Below are 20370 nucleotides of genomic sequence, written 5' to 3'. Positions count from 1 at the left end.
AGGAGTCAAGGGTGCTTCTGCACTGCACACCACGCACTACCCCCGCCACGCCACCAGTGCTGGAGGCCTGTCAGGGAGCAAGGGGTCCTTGTATCATAATAAAAGCACAAATGAAGGACTTACCGTGCATAGCAGGAATCAATGGTGCTTTGGCACTACACACCAAAGAAAGAGAGAGAATGCATGAGTGCCTGTGTGTGTGCGCGCGAGAGAGAGAGAGAGAGAGAGAGAGAGAGAGAGAGAGAGAGAGAGAGAGAGAGAGAGAGAGAGAGAGAGAGAGAGAGAGAGAGAGAGAGAGAGAGAGAGAGAGAGAGAGAGAGAATATGTGTGGGTGCATGTGTGTGAAAGGGGGAGAGAGAAAGAGAGCAGAGAGCCTGCATGTGTGAGTATGCGTGTGCTTATAAAGGACATCAAAGTGCCGAAAGGGGAGAAAGAAGGGGTGAGTGCATGCCGAGGTGACAAGAAGGACTGGGCGAAAAGGGAGGGGGGAATGCCAGAAGGGAAAGTGATCCCGGGGGGGGAAGCACGCGAGTGTTGCACGCACACCCGCTCACATGCACTGCAACTGTAGCCAGCACAGTGCATGCTGGACACTGAACAGTAAAGGAAGTAATATGCCAACGGAATGCTGATGTAAGGCATTAAAACGCAATATGTGCGATGTGGTCATGATCGGTTTTCTTGAAAAAATAGTTTTATAAAAGAAAGAAAAAAGTACAACATATTAAAACAAACAGGCTCCTTCCAGCCAAAGCAAACATCCGGTCTCCTAGAAGAAACATTCGAGGTTTCACAAACCGTGTACAGCAGGCCAATCTTTGCAGAGTTTACCAGCACAGCCAGCAGAAACGCAATGCATGGAATTCGCCGAGGAATGCACTGTAAGCTAACTAAACAAGTGTATCACGAGTTTTAATTTTACTCACCATGTAATAAGCTGTTAAGTTTTTAGAACATTTTTTGTGCCTCTGATGACGTTTTACAATGACCTGAGAGTGAAGTCTATCGTGATACGAACCAGAGTATTGTTTGGCCCCTCCCAGCCTTGCACCTGTGCTCTTTCTATACTCCTTATTGGACTGTGCGGGCTGTGCCAGTGCGCTCGTATAGCGCTCAGCACCTCGGGATAATGTCTGTGCATAATTCTCTAAAATATATATATATATATATATATATATATATATATAAATACATGCACATATCTACCAAGTCGGGTGTAAACCTTTTAAGCGAACGTTACTTTGCAGAGGTCGGTGTGCGGCAGTTGCAGGGTTAATAATTTGCCGTCTCCTATACACCCGGCAACTAGTGGAAGGGCACGCCTGGACGAATGGTGACAGGGCGCAGGGCCCCAGCAGCCCCCTCTAAAGAGGCCATGGAGTGGGGACGTGGGCGCAAAAGATGTGACCTCTTCATTGCAGTTCGCAGCCTCCGCGACTCGTACATTCTACTGTCATGTCTTGTGCCCCGATGTCTGTGTCCGTGGTCTGCAGGGGAGGGCGGTACTGCGAAGAGACCTCTGCCCCTATGAAGTAATGGCACACCGTAAACAATTATAGGAGAAGCAATCGTCTTTATTTGACAACCCCACAGCGAGAACCAAGCAGACCCAGAAGTGGAAGAATACCCATCATTATAATAATGATAATAGAGTATACAATATGTGAAGAACATAAAGTAAACAAACCCACAATACTACACCCTCCCTTAGCGCCGGTGAGGGAGAAGATCGGCGCTTTGCTCGACCGCTTTTGTCCCTTCATGTTACTCGTTCCGGCCTCCACACCTTCCCTTGTTAGTGCCCTGCCCCGGCGATGACGAACGCGCCGGGATCACCCTGCCCCGCCGCGGCCTCGCGTGGAAGATCCTGGCGGCCTTAGGAGTCATCCCAGGGGCGGCTTCGAGAGCTGCACTAGCATAGCCGCTCTGCTCTGCCCTGTTGGGGGTGGACCAGTACTGCCAGGTTGTCAAATCAAACGGGCCTTTTACTGCTATGACCTCGTCTTTATCTATAAGCTATCCAGCCCTTCTTTCCTCGTCAAATTCAGGTGAGTGCAGCGGTGATGCTAGTCGGGTACCTCACTAACCACAGCGCCACACCAGCTTGTTACTGTCTGCAAGCGCTTTGACACCTTGTCGGCACTAGAAGACGATAAACAAATGCTGTATACACGGGCCATGACGTCGGACACCTCCTGCTTTTTAGTGGTTCATGACCGACTGCTGGGAGACGGTTCGTGTCGGGTGTATCGGGAGCAGTTTAAGGGGTTAATGCCAAATTACTGACTGCTCAGGTCTCCGCTGCACCATGGATTGTTTAATTAGCGTCTGGGCGCTATACAAGAATAACTGGGGTATGGCCGAAGAGCTTGAGCACGTGAGGTTTAAAATCTTAAGTGATTAGAAGTTAGTTTTTTTTGTCCCTTTTTTCCGCGCAGTGAAGGCTTCAGGCTCCACTTGACCAGAGCGCTACTGATTCAGTCAGTAGCCCAGCGGGGTCTGGCTGTGGCCCACCCACTGTGCCCCTTCCTTTGTCCGTGGAACTGTTCATAGTTTACCTGAGATCGAAATTTAATTCCGATGCCGAGCTTCACTGATGGAGGAAAACACACGACTGGTAAGGCCGATTTGTTCTTGGGGCAAGAGAGGTTTGATTATGCAGCCGGCCTATTGATGGAGCTTGGTGATGCGAGTGTTTTTAAGATGTTTATCTGCGAAAACTTGTAAAATCTTTTTGGACTGCTTTTACTGCAAGCCGCGGGAATTGTTTTCTCCCCTCGTGGCTGAGGAATCATTTGGCACCGCCTCAAAAGGGTGGCATTGTATGGCGGGTTACAGTTTTTGAGCTCGAGGCTCTACCCCCCTTTCTTTTAATTTTAAAAAGGGCAGGAACGGGCTCAATGATAGCGGGAGGGGGGGCGGGAACGGACAGCGGGAGGGGGGGGCGGGAAGGCCGCATGAAGCACACGGACGGGGGGGGGCGGGAACGGACAGCGGGAGAGGGGTCGGGAAGGCTTCCTCCGTTGGCGGTCGGCCGCGGAATGGCCAAAACAAACCTGGACAACAACAAAAAATAAACCCCGCCCACGATGACTATCAGAAAGGGGTGGAGAAGGAAAAAATCGCGGGAACGCCCACGAATCTGGTCCGGCCATGACGGACAGATCTCTGTTCCAATGGCTAGCCTCCATTTATGGAGCTAGCCAATGGAACAGAGGGGCGGATTCCAAGCCACACTGTTTCTAACATTAGATTTCACCTGCGTGAAAAGCCTGCGCAGTGCGCAGGCTTTCACTTAGGCGAAACCTAAAAAGGAGCAAATATCTGCAAAGCAATAGGTCTCGCATTTACGTGAGTTTAAGCTATTGGCATTGTGTTTTCAAAACAAATTTTACAACGCCAATAGCTTGCAAATGCGAGACCTATTGCATTCCAAATGCTAGAAGTCATCGCTGAGTTGCCCCCTTCTGTCTCCCATGGCCCCTGAAGAGCTCCCAGTTTGCTACGGGTTAAGTAAACAAACCAGTGGTCACAACTGCGCACGAGAGACCCTCCTGCAGCAACAGAAACTCATTAAAGAAAATACTGCTTACAGACTAAAGACAACGTAATGTGTAACACCCGAAGTTAAAGGACCAGTCCTCATGGGAGGTTACCAATGAAGACAAGGCAGTACTAAGGAGGGACTAAAACGCCTAAAAACGAATCAGAAGCCAGCATTTACGATTTACAATGACAAACATGGGTGGAGAGTGGGCGGGGCTTCAAGGACATACTCCAATAAAGCATGGTTCGCAGAGCAGCGGATGCGCTGTCCAGGTTCGACCAAACAAAATTAAATCCAAAGGACTGCCAAGCCACCCTAATGCTGAAGTGCACTCATTGTCAGGTGGGTCTATACATGTGATCAGAAAATTCGGTCATTCACAGTGCAAGAGAGCCAACTTTTTTTGTATTACAAAGTCCTAACAGACTGCTAAGAAGAGATTCTACCAATAATCATTACAGTGCAAATCTTCCCCCTTAAGGTTTGTCAGAGATGGTAACCACCACTAAACTCCCTTCCTTACAAAGGAAATCTGTGGTATGCATGTAACAAAATACCAATCTGTAAGCTTTAAGAGAGAGAAATACCTGAAACGCCTACGGACTTTAACATATGCTTTTCACAATCAGTCCGGCCCACTGCATGATCATAACTTTTCATAATAAACCAGGTCGGACCTATGGCATCAGGAATATTTACCAGTGAACCAATCAGGCTTCTAGCTTTTAACAATAAAATCATCAGGCCTAGTGCCATTAACAAAGCATTTTATAACAAACAGATCAGGACCAACATGATCATTGGCTTGCCAGCATTACGGAGTCCTGCTGTAGAGCATAAACTTTGCCACATCCAAAAAGTGCAAGACAAGCAGTCTTTAGTGAAGCAAACCAATTTTCCCAAAGCAATTCCTGTACTCCGGGAAGCAAACAGGTGGGTGGAGCCTAAGCCCCTCTCTCTGAAATCTTTTTTGTTTATCACATTAAAGGTCCATTGACAGTTGCACTATCAAGCCAGAACTAAAAATCCATGTAGGTAAGTGTAGCCCCGGGAATCCCATGCTGCTCTCAAACACAAAACTGCACTTTGCAGTCTAATGTTAATGATGGGAAGGGGGTCTGTGCTGCTGCCAGGGAACAAACTCAGTAAATTATCTAGTTACTTAATACACTTTAACAAAATTATGCCACATGTGCACTTCCAAAGTTTGAGCTCAGGCAGCTGGATAAATAAACACAATCATGACATGTGAAGGGTAAGCACTTTTCTGTGGAAGCTCACACCTTCGGCCCAATCGAAACATACTCCTGGCTACAAGCTTGTGGGTGGAGCCAAAGCCCCTCTGTAGTACTCCAGATAGCTCTTTTTAGGTTGATCAGATTAGTATGGGGACAACGGTCCGATCATGCGAGATCTACAAAGCATATGACAGCTATTTATAAGGAAAAAGGATGGTTTTAGGGAGGGCAGTGCCTTTCTAATGGGTGGAATGGGGTGAGGTGAACCCATTCGGTCTTGGCCTCTACATTCTTCAGGATATGTTTGGATGACAGGTTAAGTCTTGAAGAAAAACATGCAACACAAGACACTAAATGTAACAGTCTTTTCAGCTGCTACAGAGTTTGGGTGCGAACAACGGTAAGTGACCAGTGGTGTGGGAAAGTGACTTGATGGTCACCTGTTGAGTGGAGAAGGTGGGTATAACTGGAAGACACTCAACATGCATTAAAAAACGGACTAATTGTACTCTGGAATAGAATACAATCGTGGAAGTAGAACACAACCGCCATGACTAACTAAATGTGGTAAAAGGTGAATTTGGTAAATAAAAAGAGCAAAGGCAAAAGAGACAGTATAGAAGTACATAAACTGGTAACAAAAGGGTTGCATTGACCTAGTGGCTGTCGTACATTTGCTGGTGAAAGACTGGTCATATGACTAGAAACTACAAAATGGCAGTTAAGAAAAAAGCCAATGGAAATTAGCAGGCAGAGATTTTGATGTAGTCACTAGTATCAAGTGTGATATTTTTAGAAGGTTTCCATCACATCAGGTGATATGGAGTCTGAAAAATGCTAAAGGAAATCATTACTTTTTAGGATATCTTGCATATGGAGGAATATGGATCCAAAGATTAATGTTGTGGAGTCAAACAGTTTTTGCAGCCAAAATAACTAGAGATATTGGGATATGAAGAGTTGATGGTCCACCTGCAGTTACTGAGTTGAAGGAGGTGCAGGCATAAAGAAGTAGAAAGATGTTGAAACCATCAGTTCAAAAGGGAGTGAAGTTTAGCAGATGGCTCCCATTACGTAAAATATCTTAAAGGCAGATAGATGTTGGCCAGGTACTCGTAGAAGAAGCAGGAAGATTTTTTTTCTGTTAAAGAAGTGATTGGCAGAGACTTAGTGAGTGAGGGTTTTAGAAAGATATGAGAGATAATAGACCTCTATATCATGAGGAACAGCAACACAGTGAGGTCTCTCAGCACACTCCCAATACGGCATTTTGTTTTCTAGTGGAGTATCGGAGATCAGAAACTTGAGAGCATTAGACTCTTACACAAAACAAAATGGCTACAGTGAACAGAAAGGATATAATGCTAGCAGCAAAATAGCAATATTATGGCTGATTTTCCAGATAGGCATGTTTGTACTCGTAAAAAAAAAACAAAATAAGAAATGAAAGCCATACTTAAATACTAAATCTTTTTTTTTTTTTTTTTAACACAGTTTTTATATAGTGTTAACTCAACCCAAAGGTGTTGGAGTGCTTTACATGAGCACAAGTTACATTACACAAGGACACATACATATGTTTTTGGTAGGCTCAGGGAGAGTAAGTGATTTGCCCAGATTCACAGAATGTTTTTTTTTTTTGTATTTTTTTTTTTTTTTAAACTTTGTCATTTTCAGAAGCATCATACACAAACCATCAGCAATGGAAACAATACACCCCATCTTGCAGTACAAAACACCCTGATTGACAGCCTTCGGCGTATGAACAAATGCGAAGTCCAAAGGGATTGGGGATATCCTGAACAGTGTATCACAGCCATGCAATAGCCCCGGATTCAATAACATTCCCACCCGGCCCCAGCAGATAGTGTTCAGCAGCAGCGCATAAGTTGTACCATCAGCACAAGCTAACCCACTCCCTCCGGATACAGTTGATTTTCCAATTGCGCCTGGTGCTCAGCTGCGAGTTTAGCAATGTATGTGCGGTACGGCCCCCATATATCTAAGGGTCTAGACGATGTAGGGATGGTGGAGGAGTACTCTACACAGTTGACATTGCAGGAGGCCAAGCTCTTTAACCAGTATTGCACCGTCGGGCTTCTTGCGGAGCACCAAAGTAAGGCCACCTCGCGCTTAGCTAATAAGAAGCCCAGCGTCGCAAGTCTGCGAACCGCTGGTGGGAAGTTCGTCACGAAGCCTAACAAAGCAATTTCGGGGGTCGGAGTTAGGGGGACGCCCAGTATTTTACCAAATGTGCTGTGTACCTGTAGCCAGTAGTCTTGCAGTCGGGGGCAGGTCCATGATAGATGAGCAAAATCAGCCTCTGTAGTTTTACATTTCGGGCAAATAGGGGAGCGGGAGGGGTCTATTCTGTGGGCCAGAGCAGGGGTGTGGTCGACTCTCGGCATCCCTCCTCATTGTCGGAGGCGATGAGAATATCGTCCACATATTGCAACAAGACATTGCCCTGTGGGAGCTCCAAATCATCTAACTGTGCTTTTAATGCTTGACTGTAAATACTGGGGCTTTCTGTATAACCTTGAGGAATTCTCGTAAATCTAAAACTGCGTCCGGCCAATGAGAATCCGAAGAGGTACCTGCTATCTGGGTGTACGGGTATACTGAAGAACGCATTCTTAAGGTCCAATACTGAAAAATATTTTGCTGACGGAGGTATCATAGTCAAAATGGTAGTAATGTCAGAAACCACTGGGTACTGAGGCTCAACCACTTTATTAACATGGCGTAAATCAATCACAAAACGATAGACATCAGGTGTATTCTCACCCTCGGCACCCGAGGACCTTTTCAGTATCGGGAGTATCGGGCTATTACAAATGTTAGAGTCTGTCTCCTCAACCACCCCTGATCCGATCAAATCCTGTATAATCTGCAACAGAGCCCTCTCTCCATCTCTAGAAATCTTATATTGAGGTATGCGAGGCAGCTTCGCTCCCACCTTAACATTTATGGACACCGGTGCAATGTCCATCTTACCCACATCAGTATCGCTACAGGCCCACAAGCTCGGAGGGACATCCCTGAATTCAACTGGGAGGGGTTCATCCTTTGAAAAACATTGCTGCGCATGCGCGACTGAAGGACCCATTGTAAGGTACACACCATCCGGAGAGCAGTAAATTGTAGCATGCAATCTTTTTAACAGATCCAAACCCAGCAAATTCTCACCACAATTCGAAGTCAAAAGAAAAGGGGAGTCAACAGTAAAGGGGCCAATCGTAAGTGTCAATGGCTTAGAGATGGGGCTAATCACCGGGGTACCAGAAAACCCCACTGAAACATTAGTCTTGCCAGACAGAGCTGCCCCTGGAACCTGAGAACGTGCTACAGAACTTTTCGTAGCGCCTGTATCCAATAAAAATTTCTGATGAGATCCCGACAAGTCTGCCGTTACATAAGGCCCACGTTGATCAACATCCACAGAAACAGGTCCCTCACTCTGCCCTACGCTGTCCTAGTTATAAGAAAATCCAGTGAAATCATCCTCGGCGTACGCATCGTTGTAAAACTGTCTATCCCTTCCTTCAACATGCTGCCTATCCCTTCCTCCGTCAAAATAATTTCCTCCAGGTCTCCTACCCTCCTCAGACTGCCTATTGTCTCTAGGCGCTTCTCCCCGACCTCGTCCCCTACCAGGTCCAGCCTGGGACCGCAGTAGTGGACAATCCTTCCACCAGTGCCCTTCCTGTTTGCAGTTAGCGCACTGGTTGGGTCCCAAACGCTCTCTTCTCTCTCCCCTCCCGAAACTACTTCCTCGACCACCTGACGCGGGCGGGGCTCCCCGTCCTCTGCCCTTCGCTACTTGCTGTAACAAAACCTTCGTTTTCAAATCTTTCGCCTTCTTTTCCTGCCTGTCTTTATTCTCATTCTCTCTATGCTCATAATACTGGGCCATGCTTAAGATGCCTGAGGGGGTAGATGTTGTCCATGTACTTTCAGACGCTTGCAGTCGGGCTGATATTTCTGGCAGTAGATTCGTAACAAATCTATTGACAAAGAGACGCAACCCGCCATCTTGAGAGATATCCTGCCCGCTAAAATCCATAAACGTGTCCTCAAAGCGAGTAAAGAAATCTGAAACTGCCTCATCCTTTTTCTGTTTGCAAGCTGTTAACTTATCCCAATCTACCTTTTTAGGAGGAATGAGTGAATGCATATATTTAATTATGCGCCCGGGTAATGCTAGTATCTCAGGTTTCGGTTTTTCGCCTGGCTTACGTTCCTTATCCCAATCAGTAAATTCTGCCCAAGTCCCGCCTAACTCCTCTCTATGTTCCGAGCCCTTCACCTGTCTCCACACATCCACGGGGACCAATAATCCGAAAAACAGTTCAATATCTGCTAACGTCATTACCGTTGAGGATGCTGCCTCTGTTAACTCCTTGTAATAAGCCGTTGGGTTTTTTCTAGAGTCGGGTAACTGCGCCTTCAGAGCTAATACCTCGCTCCTTTTCCAGGGCGTATACACCCATTGTTCTTGGAAATGAGCATCTACACGTGGTCTCGTTACTGCCAAGGTGGTCGGGTCTATTATTTCAGATACCTCAGGGTGAAATATAGGGTGTACCTCACGCATTGGATGTATCCCCGGGAAGTGAGTCTCACCTGTTACCGTTAGCTCATTCCTGTATTCCAACAAATACCGCAGACTACGGAGCACTTCCCCCGCACCAGTATTAGCCCTGTAAGCATGAGCCTTAATATCGCGAAGAATCGCCGGTGCCTCACCGCCATACCCCTGCTCCCATAACGTTATCAGGGTCGTTGACATGTGCCACAAAGCGTGCTGCTGCATTAAAGGCTCAAAATCCTTCATAGTAGACCAAATATCTTCTAATGAATAAATGTTATTCCTGGCCCATTGACAAGCTTGATTAGCTACCATTGTTTTCTCGTCTAGGGGTACAGTAGCGCGTGTGAGTAACTTTCGTACCTGATGGAGTAGACCTCCCTCCGCTCCTCTAGCAGGTGTTCGCAACGCGCTCTGAGGGGTGGCGCTGGCAGAAACAGTGGGGATAGCAGGGCCAGCAGAGAGCACCGGGGATAGCGCAGCAGACGCAGGGCTCGCCGCCGAGAAAGGGAGCAAGGGTGCCGTGGTAGAAGGGGAAGTAAGTCCCCCTGCAGAGGAAGCAGGTGTACCGGACAAGGGAGGGGCACCGACTTGGGGAACTGAAACCACCGCCTGTGGGGCGAAATCCCCGAGCACGGGGTACAGTGACTGTGGTGCATATGGGGGAGGAGGTCGAGCGCTCAAAATATCTTCCATCTCGTCTACGTCCTCTTCCTTTACCACATAGCACTTATTTTCCAACAACCGAAAACGCCTATCTGCGCGCTCAATCCGCAGTTCATTCTCTTTCTTAGTGTGTTCTCTCGCCTTTTGCGCCATAGTCTGAGCCGATCTTTTCTGAGCAACCTTCTCTTCCCTTATCTGCCGTTCCCGTACCTCCTTCTGCCACATTCGCAAAGAATCAAACATACTCTGGCGGCTGCGTCTAGCAAATAACTTGTCTTGTAAATAGTCTAATTTTTCTGCATCGAAAGAACCCAATAGGGGCCACTGCAAATCCACATTATCCATTGTATACTTATGCCATAAAGAGGAAAACAAAATAGGAGGCAAGCCGTGTTTGACGTACATGTCGAAATTTGGAGAACCTTCCTGAGGGGCAGGTTGGCTCTTAGCCAATCTCACATCTGAAACCTCATCACAACACCCGAAACACCGCAATTTACTAAAGCACGGCATTTTGTAATCCTACAACACACAATAACACAGGAAAAATTCACAATATCATATGCATATATTAATCAAACATAATCCGTACTAAAACACGTGTTACCAAATGGGACAAGGCCCGTCGACCAAGTCCTGGGAAACCTGGACACTACCGCAGACTGAACAGCCTACACTCGCTGTTCCGAGACTGGGAAACCAATCCGTTTCCCGGGCAGCACTACAAATCGGCAGGTGCCACACCACGCGGGACCCGGCGCTCTCCCGTAAATCACCACATTAGGTGTTCGGGCGAGCCCAAAATCCTCGCGCAGCAAGCCACTCACCAACCCGCAGTACTATCCAGTCGGATTTTTCACAAACCCTCGTTCCCCAATCTCCATCAAGTCTGTCAGAGCGTTATCCACGCCCTGAGTTTCCCGGAGCACACTAGCCCCAGAAGCACACCGGCTCCTCCAATCACCAGAGACACACCGGTCTCACGGAGCACTCCGGCCCCTCAATCACCAGTCGGACCACTTACCTTCCGTGCACGGTCCCGACTTCTACCGTTCTCCACTTCCGGCTGGCTGGACCAACACGGTCAGCTCCAAGGTTCCGCCTTCCGGACTCCGGCGTAGGATCACGGACCAAGACCTCCTCCAATCAGCAGGGTGGGGCAGCGCTGCGAGAACCAAGCTCGGCATCAAAGTGGGTACCCGGACCCACCGTGCCGACCAGGGGGTCTCTGGCCTTCTGCTACCCACTTACGGGTGAGAAAGATCCTAATCGCGGAGTCCCTGTTCGGGCGCCATCTGATAAGCGTGGCCCAAATCCACCTGAGTGACTTACCTCACTCACCTATAGTTACCCAAAATAAGTCAGCCGGACAGTGGAGAAGAATAAACAATACAAGTTTATTAGGCCACAAACTCCCATATGAGAGGGCCCTATATCGACCTCACCCCTAAGAGTGCGCCGAGAAGGACTAACTCACATCATCATGGTGATACATTATATTACGAGAAAGCAGAGTAAAACACGCCCATAATGGAAAAGTACTGGTCCACCGGAGATGTGGACAATGGCCTCATACAAGAGGCATCTGCACCTGCAATAGCAACACTTGTTATCATCTCCCAAGGACACAGAGCCAGGCCGCTACATCCCCAGCGCATGAGAACGGCCTGATAAGGAGTTTCGCTAGCAGGAGTTTCAGTTACAGTAAACCAAGAAATGCATATATGCTGACACGAGGAATTACTCCTATTCCTACGGGAGGGGAATGAGCAAGTACACTTTGCACGTAAAGAGAATAATCCAAAATGGTGGCACACATGCTAAGCTAAGAACACTGCAAACAATATCACACGCATAAGTGAATAACTGCATAATAAGAACATGAACGTAAATGCGTAAGTGTAAGTAATTAGTTAGACACATTCCGCTAACTTCATAAGCATAATGTATGCAGGGGGCGGGGCTTGGGATTGACGTCTATCATACAAACGCCTCAGGAATTTGAAATGAATGAGCTTGTGCCGGGTGTTCAGTGACACGGACTTGGTTACAGCGCAACACCGAGCCCACTCTTCATCTGTGATTTGTTTCCCCAGATCTTTTTCCCAAGCCAGGCGGACCTTCGCGTCTGCTGCAGGAGTAGCCGCTAAGCTAAGTCTGTATATCTTAGTAACCATGTGTGCCCCTGATGGATGTTGAATGACTGTAGTCAGAGGTTGCGCCTCCTCTGGAGCCAGTGGGAAGGTGGGAAATGTGGCTCGCAGTAAGGATCGCAGTCGGGACAGGACAAAGGTGTCCATAAAAGTACGGTCCTGGAACCGGGGGTCCTCCGTCAAACTAAAGGCATGTCCGTCTGGGAATAGGTCTCCCACCGTGTGTAAGCCGAACTTAGAGAGTGTAGTACGTACCACTGCCTCGCCAGTGATCGGAAGCCAGTGTGCATTAGGGAGGAGTGGGGAGTATAGTATATCAAGTTTAAGTAACCTCCGGATTTTCTCCCAGGCCCAGCATGTGGAAGATACCGTTTGGATATCCTGGGGGTCGCGTGGGAACCCTCTCGGGAGCAGTGAAGCCAAGGAATGGGGTAACACCAGGTCCGTCTCTGGTTTCAAGAATAGTATGCGCGCATCTGGGTGGAACCATGGGTAAGCGAAGGAACCTTGTGCCGCCAAAAAATACCGATAAAAATCAGGTACTCCCAGGCCACCCCTCTCGTAGGGCAGGGTCAAAACATGCCACGCAACTCGAGGGGTTTTGTTGCCCCATATCAACCGTAGCAGTAATGTTCGCAGCTGCGCGAAAAAATTTTTTGTCAGAGGTATTGGAATATTATTAAATAAATACAAAAACCGGGGCAGTACCATCATTTTCACGATGGCAATGCGTCCCACCATTGAAAGCGGAAGCCGGAGCCATTTTGCAATGTTATCCTCCATGAAATCCAGTGCTCTGCCATAGTTGAGCCGAATAATGTCCACCGTGTTAAGATGGACGTGAATACCCAAGTATTTCACCGATTCATCACACCACTCCAATGGGTACTCGCATTCCCAGGGCGTGGTGGCGGCGGTCAGCGGGAAAATGAGGGATTTGCGCCAGTTCATGCGCAGCCCGGAGTAGGTGCCAAACCGCGTGATTTCCGCTAATAATGGTGCCAAGTTTTCGGCCGGATCACGGACATAGAGTATTAGATCATCCGCATACAACGATGCAAGCAGAGGACCCGTGCGAAACTGTAGGCCCCGGAAGCTGTGGTTGTCCTGGAATTGACGGACCAAGGGGTCCATCGCTAAAATGAACAACAAGGGGGACAAGGGGCACCCTTGTCTCGTGCCTCTGGACAGGGAGAACGCCTCTGTGAGGGCGCCATTCAGGCATATACGGGCCGTTGGCTTAGTATATAGCAACGCCACTGTGGAGACAAAAACCTCCGGCATGCCCATCCGTCTCATAATGGAGAGGAAAAAGGGCCACTCCAGGGAGTCGAACGCCTTCTCTGCGTCTAAAAGCACTGCGGCTGCCGGAGTGTTGGGGTCTACTCGGTGAATCACTGCGAATAAGGTACGCAGATTCAGCGAGGTGGATCTGTGCGGCACGAACCCTGATTGAGCTGGGGATATGATGAATTCCATTAAAAGGGCCAGTCGCGTGGCCATTATTTTCGCCAAGATTTTATAGTCAGTATTCAATAGCGAAAGGGGCCTATAGGAGCCACAGAGGGCCGGGTCTTTTCCGGGTTTCGGGAGCAAGATGATGACCGCTTCCATAACGTGAGGGGGCAAGACACCCGTCTCCAGAGCCTCAGCATAGACTTCTAATAACTCCGGCACCAGTTCCTCCTTGTAGGCCTTGTAAAAATCTGCCGAGAAGCCATCAAGACCTGGAGCCGCCGAGCCTCGTAGGGCGTCTATGGCTTCCACTACTGAGTCGGATGTGATCGGGTGTGCAAGGAACTCTTGCATGTGTCTTTCCAGGAAGACCAGTGCAATTTCGTCAAGGTAAGAGCCTTGAGCACGCAGGCCGTTGGCAATGGACGAGGAGTAGAGGGTAGTGTAATAGGTTAAGAAGGCGTGGGATATTTCGGGGGTGGTATGCAGCAGTGTACCATCTGGGGTCGTTATTTCTGTTATGTACTGTGCCTGTCTTGGCGGGCGGAGTAGGTGCGCTAGCAGCCTCCCGGGTCTGTCTCCCTCCCCATACTGCCGTGCCGAGTGTTGTGTGGTCAGGAAATGTAGCTCTCTATCGGCCATTTCCCGAAACTCCAGCAGCAGGGAAAGGCGGCGCGTTTCAAGTGTCTCAGAAGGGGCTCGGAGCTGGTCATCTTCCACAAGTCGGATGTCGTTCTCTAGGCGTGTAAGCGTGGTTCTAATAGAGCGCAGAACTCCCACATGAGTGGCAATGCATACCCCCCTGATAGTGGCCTTAAACCCCTCCCACAAGGTTGCGTGTGTTTCCACTGACCCCGTGTTCAGTTCAAAATAGTCAATGATAGCAGTTCGGAGCGTTTCGGTGAACACCGTGTCAGCAAGGGCCTTACCGGGGAATCGCCATTGCCGTTCATAGCCGCCAGGTCGTGGGATATCTAGTTGTAACGCCACTGGGGAGTGGTCCGATAATGTACGCGGCAGCGTGGTGAGCGATGTCACCCATTCAGCCACCCCGGGGGAGAGCAGCCAGTAATCTAGTCATGCCCAAGTGTTATGGAAGCTGGAATGGTGTGTATACTCCGGGGAATTCCCGTGTAGTCTAGCTTCAATGTCTACGAGGGAGTACTCCTCACATATTTCAACCATGACCGGTCTGGAGTGTTTCTTAGTGTCTGCAGTGGTCAAAGTCCCGTCCCGTGTGGGGTTAAGGAGTAAATTAAAGTCCCCCCCGACAAGTATGTGGCCAGTGGCAGTCGTGGTCAGTTTCGTCTGTAGGTCGTGAAAGAAGGCAGGGGTGTCAACATTGGGGCCATATACATTTACCAGGGTAACCGTCTGATGAAACAGTGAGCCTGTCACCAACAAGTATCTGCCCTCCGGGTCTCCCACCGTGGAGTGTAGTATGAAGGGTATTCGTTTATGTACCAAGATGGCCACCCCCCTGGAGTATCTGCTAAAGTCGGAGAAAAAGCGATGCGAGCCCCAGCTCCTCGCCAGCAGCCGGGACCCCGTAGGACTCAGGTGCGTCTCCTGAAGAAACGCAATATCGACTGCATGTCTGCCCAGATAGTTGAAGACCTGCCTACATTTCCTTGTGTCATTTAGACCCCTGACATTCCATGACATCAGGGTAATCCGGGATAAGTCATCCCGCCTAGGCTGTCTGGACATAAGAGATCGTGTCTATATGTTCGCTCCAGGGTGAGCCAGGGGCTACTGAGACGTGCGATGGAATGTGGTGTGTGCTAGCCATCTGAGTGCAGAACAATTTCAAACTAACTAATAAACTTACCCTGCCCCCTCCCCCCACCCAGCCTCCAAACAACCCAGGGAGGCAGTCCCCCATGAACCAAGCAGCGAGCCAAACAAAACACAGAGTTGCAAAGTACAATGAAAGAGTATAGCTCAGCTGCATTAAGAAAAAGAATAGTGAGACAACTATGGCATCCGCCATGGGGAGTGGCAACGCCACGCCGGTCGGGGAGCAAACGATATTGGATAATCTGCGCACGTGCAACCAAACCAGTCCGTGCGCCCGAAAAGGCAACAAGAGCAAACGTTCAGCCCAAAATGTCTAAATAAAATGTTCAGCCATTGCCCGTCTCGGCAAATAAATCAACGCTGGTTTGGGAGGCATTTCTGAGTGGAGAAGCAGGCGGGTGGGTCCCAGACCGGGACGGGCCCTCGTCTCGTCGCTTGTAATGGTGGCAAAATTCCTGGGCCTCCGTTGGTGTTTCGAAGATGCGGGGCCTGCCATCAATGTCCACTTTGAGTCTAGCTGGGTAGAGCATTCCGTAGCGCAGACCAAGATTCCGAAGTGTGGCTTTAACTCCATTGAACTTTTTGCGCGCTTCCTGGACTGTGAAGGTGAAATCAGGAAAGAAGGAGAGCGTGTTGCCCTGCCATGTCACCACACCACGATCTCGTGCTGCCCGGAGGACTGTGTCGCGGTTTCTGAAGTTCATGAGGCGTGCTACGATGGGGCGCGGTGGGAGACCTGTTCTGGGCCGGGGCCCCAGTGATCTGTGGGCACGTTCCACTACAAAGCCCTGAGTGAAGGAGTCTCGGCCAAAGAGATCAATGAGTAACTGTTCGACAAATGTGTCCATCCGGCCAGTTTGCGTCGTCTCCGCCACGCCAGTGATGCGCACGTTGTTTCTTCGTCCCCGGGCCTCGAGATCCTCATTTTTGATGGCCACTTCTTTGAGGATCCTCTCCACTCTCTCCAGTCTCTTCAGGGATTTCGTCGCGCCATCTTCCACATCGGAAATCCTGGATTCTTCCAGGTCCAGCCGTCGGTCGTGTGCCTGGATTTTGGAGCCCATGTCTTCCATGCGGCGCTCCAGACTGTCAAACCGCCCGTCCAGCGCCTTGAAACCCGCCCTCATCTCTGTCATCATGGCTGTCATGAGGGAGGTAGTATCCTCCCGGTCTTCACCCCCAGTCGCCTCCATTCGGGTCTCTAGCGGGGGGTCAGCGATGGGTAGGGAGGCCCCAGCAAAGTTCAGTTTTCGCTGATTGAGGTCGCGTTTTCCCATGGCGGCCGCGCTGCAGGGCCACCCGGCCCAGGTCTCGGTAACTCGTCCTCTCGCACCAGTGTTATCCGTAATGGCCGTGTTGCCGTGCCGGGCAATGGATCGCGTACCCTCCGTGGGGGCTGAGTAGGGCTCCGCCTGGTTCGAGTCGCATGCAGCAGTGAATGGCGTACTGTGTGTCGCTGGACAGGCCACCACGAAGCAGGTCAACCAGGCGTCCTCGTGGTCCGATAGGCCAGGCGGTGTGTCCTTGCAGTCCCCTCCCTAACGCACCGGGGGGGGGGGGGGTAGAGGGGACCAGCCGCGCCGCAGACACGAGGACGGGCAACGCCGGCGCCAGCGGCACCCAGAGCGGCCCCACGGGCCAACCGCCAAGCAATCCGCCCCTGTGCCGGGCCTACGTCCCCGCCACAGGCCCAATGGAGCTCCCAGCTTAAGCCCGCCCCCAAGGCCGAAAAAGGCCCGAGAGCGGATCCGGCACGCAGCGCCGCCCAACGGGAGCCGGGTAGCAACAGGCCCGTCGCGGAGCCGAGCCCCCAGCCCTCAGAGCACAGATACCACAGCGGCCGGACCCGCAGGCCACCCAGGCGCCCCCCGCGCAGCTCGCCCTACCTCTGCTCCGAGCCGCCGCCGCTCCTCGCGCTCCGCCCGGCCGCTGGTCGGGTCGCCGTATCTCCGGATCCGCTGCCGCCACCGTTCTCAAAGTTGCATCCGTCGTGCTGTGGAGGATGTAGCGCAGGATCGCGGGTGTGGATGCAGTTCAGGATCAGGGGTTACCGCATGTTGCGAGCGTTAACTCCCCGGACCGGCGGAGCTTCAACAAGAGGCGGCCATCTTGGTCTCCTCCTCGGCCACGCCCCCCTTAAATACTAATTCTTTGATGCATAACAAATTCTCAACCAAATAATTAATCTGGTGCTTCTATAAGAACATTGTGGGGACTATGTGGATAACAGGTGAAATGGACAATATCGACGAGTACAATCAGAAGAAAAACAGGACCCAAGGTGTGTCAGGTAGTCATCAAAACTGGTGTTAGTATAGGTAGAGCAGGGTTTGGCTAGGGAAGTTGGAGGGTGTGGGTGCTAAGGTCAATAATTTAGTTAAGCAGAGAGAACGAGTACAGTCTACTAAGAGGCTGTTGTAGTTGTCACTTTTGCTCATAACCGAAGAACCAATCAAATCCTCAGCAATGCGGAACGTAGGTGCTCATGTTAGAAGAACAAGAACCGGGAAAATGTTGCAGTGGTGGCGTGAATGACTACAGCAGAGTGCTGTAGTTAAATTCACAGCAACAGATGTTGGAAGAAAACATAAAATGGTTGAGCAGCTGGAAACTAAAATAGACTACTTTCATTTTGGAAACTTCAGCATGAGAGAGTAAACCACCATCTAGTGACAGATAGCACTGAGACAGTCAAACACTCAAGAAAGAAGGCAAGAGAGGAAAAAAACGATCTGTGCACCAACACTGTAAAGATGAAAGACGACCTCACCAAGAAAAGAGACCACAGAAAAATATGAAGGCTACCCAGGACAGAGCCTCTAGTGACTCCAACAGTGGTTCGGAAATGAGAATATTAAATAAGAGCTATCAGATATTTAAGCCAAGCACCAGTGGCAAAACAGAGTAATGCCAAGAGTACTAAAGCTTATAAGCAGTGTGGTATTGTCAGAGTCAAGTGCAGTACAGAAGACTGGGAGTACATAGGCACCTAAGGAAGGGACAGTGGTGATTAAGTTAAACATGTAAGCCAGTGTGGTTTCTGTACATTGAAATTTCACTGAAATGGAGCTGAAAGAGTTTTGTACATTGGGCATGGAAAGGGACCCACTTTGCTATAAAGACTTAGCATAATGCTAACTCTTAAGACTATGGCTGTACCAGGCGATCCTCATAATGACCTGATCACATTACCTGCAGCTGTACTGATGAACAGACGTCGTTCCCCTCCCCACAACCTCCATCAAGGCTTAACGCCTTACCTAAGGAGGGTGTGATAATATTTCTATAAGATATTGCAGATGAACGTAATTGCTACAGAACCTACTTGCTAATGGTTAATTGTCCCTGTATTGATACCATTTACTCCAGTCTCTGGCCCACCCAGATTCTGTGGCTATAGATGGACGAAAGAGAAGAACAATGAAAGGTGCAGCAACAGATGGTCCTCTTATGTGTACTTCCTTAAACTGATAATTTTACTGTTAAAACACTCCTAGATGGATAGCCTCTTGTTGGTTGAGATGACCAGCAACTAGTTTAATCATGCAACCGATAGGCCATTGAACGAATGATAAGGTTACATGGAAGCTATAGCTTATGTAAACGATCTGCAACCAAAACGTTGTAGCTCAATTGCAAGCCTCAAAGTACAACTTGAGGAATGTGCTTTCATTTCTATTACTGCTCTTGCTGTAACCAGTTAATTTGGGTGGCATTTTAGCCATTACTTAAACTGGTTTGTGACCAAATAATAAAATAATATGGCACATCAGGCCCTCATTCAAAGTTCATGAAGCCATGGTAAGCATTTTGGACCAAATTCGTCCAATATTTTTCTCTCCTGTTTTATTGGAGCAGGAGTAGAGAGCTAAAAATTCACCTCATAAGTTGCAAGGAAAGCGCAGTCAAGGAGCGTTTTCTTCTTTGGTACCTGTGCACAACCTCCTTGCTGGTTTAACCCCATAGAGTGAAACCAAAGTACTTTTTCCAAGTATACTTATCTCACCCTTGGATATGCTGAGCTAAGTCTTGCAAGGTTCAACCACTCAAAAAGCAGTACAGGAAATAGAATACTACAACGTAACTGGAGAAAAAAAAAAGTGTCAGCCTTCGAAAAACTGGTACGCATTGCTCTGGGTCTGCCTTCACACTCTCCAATTAATAGCCCCTATTGCAAGTAATAACTGATGAGGACTTAATATAATTCAGAAGAATAAACTTCTGAACAAGACCCCTACGAGAGCTATGTAGTGCAGACCAACCAAGAAAAAGTATATTAATATTCCTACTGTTTGTGATTTTCAAGTATTTAATGTCAATAGTAGGCTTGTTTAGGGCTCCAGGATTTGGATCCTTTAACTTGTAAGACTTGGCTCTTGCACTTACCAAAACAGTCATTCGATGTACCTCAGTCCTCCACAATAAGACCAATTTAAATCCAGTACCTTACCAAATAATATTGCGTAAAAGACGTGTACTAATCACACCAAACAATAAAAAAAAATTAAAAAGGAGAGCTAAATTGTTAACTTGAACTCAAAAGACCGCTAGGATAAAAAAAAAAAAAAAAAGTTTTTAAGAGAATACAATTCCAGCTAATTACATTAAGAGAAGCAGGGTGAAGTTTTTCCTTTGCATCCCTTGGGGCAGCTGCTTTTTAATTAGATTTTTTTTAAACATGCTAAAAAGAAGATCTACTTTACTAACCAAATTATTTACTACAGGGGATGTTAGTCTGTTTCTTACCTTTTCTAATGAGATTCTTCGTCCTTCTGCAATTGTTTTCTTGCCATTTATGTAGGCAGGGTAGATGCAAATAAACCTAAAGATAGAAAAGGCATTGCACAATATGAACTTAAGTATTAACGCTTTGAAATAGTACGTTGAAAGTTGCACATCTAACTGAAAGGAAATATTGCA

At 48.6% G+C, this 20370-nt stretch overlaps 1 protein-coding gene across 1 annotated transcript in view; it reads right to left on the bottom strand.

Moving 5' to 3' along the window:
• Positions 1-20370, bottom strand: part of SRP19 (signal recognition particle 19) — a 75491-nt gene that overhangs the window by 32988 nt on the left and 22133 nt on the right. Inside the window, exon 2 of the mRNA XM_078675511.1 lies at positions 20197-20272. Coding sequence (XP_078531637.1) covers positions 20197-20272 — 76 coding nt within the window. The remainder of the gene's footprint in view (positions 1-20196; positions 20273-20370) is intronic.

Source organism: Lissotriton helveticus, chromosome 2_1 (genome assembly GCF_964261635.1).
Source record: "Lissotriton helveticus chromosome 2_1, aLisHel1.1, whole genome shotgun sequence".
Lineage (NCBI taxonomy): Eukaryota > Metazoa > Chordata > Amphibia > Caudata > Salamandridae > Lissotriton > Lissotriton helveticus.
The sequence above is the reverse complement of the archived record's forward strand: the minus strand, read 5'-3'. Positions and strand labels throughout refer to the sequence as shown.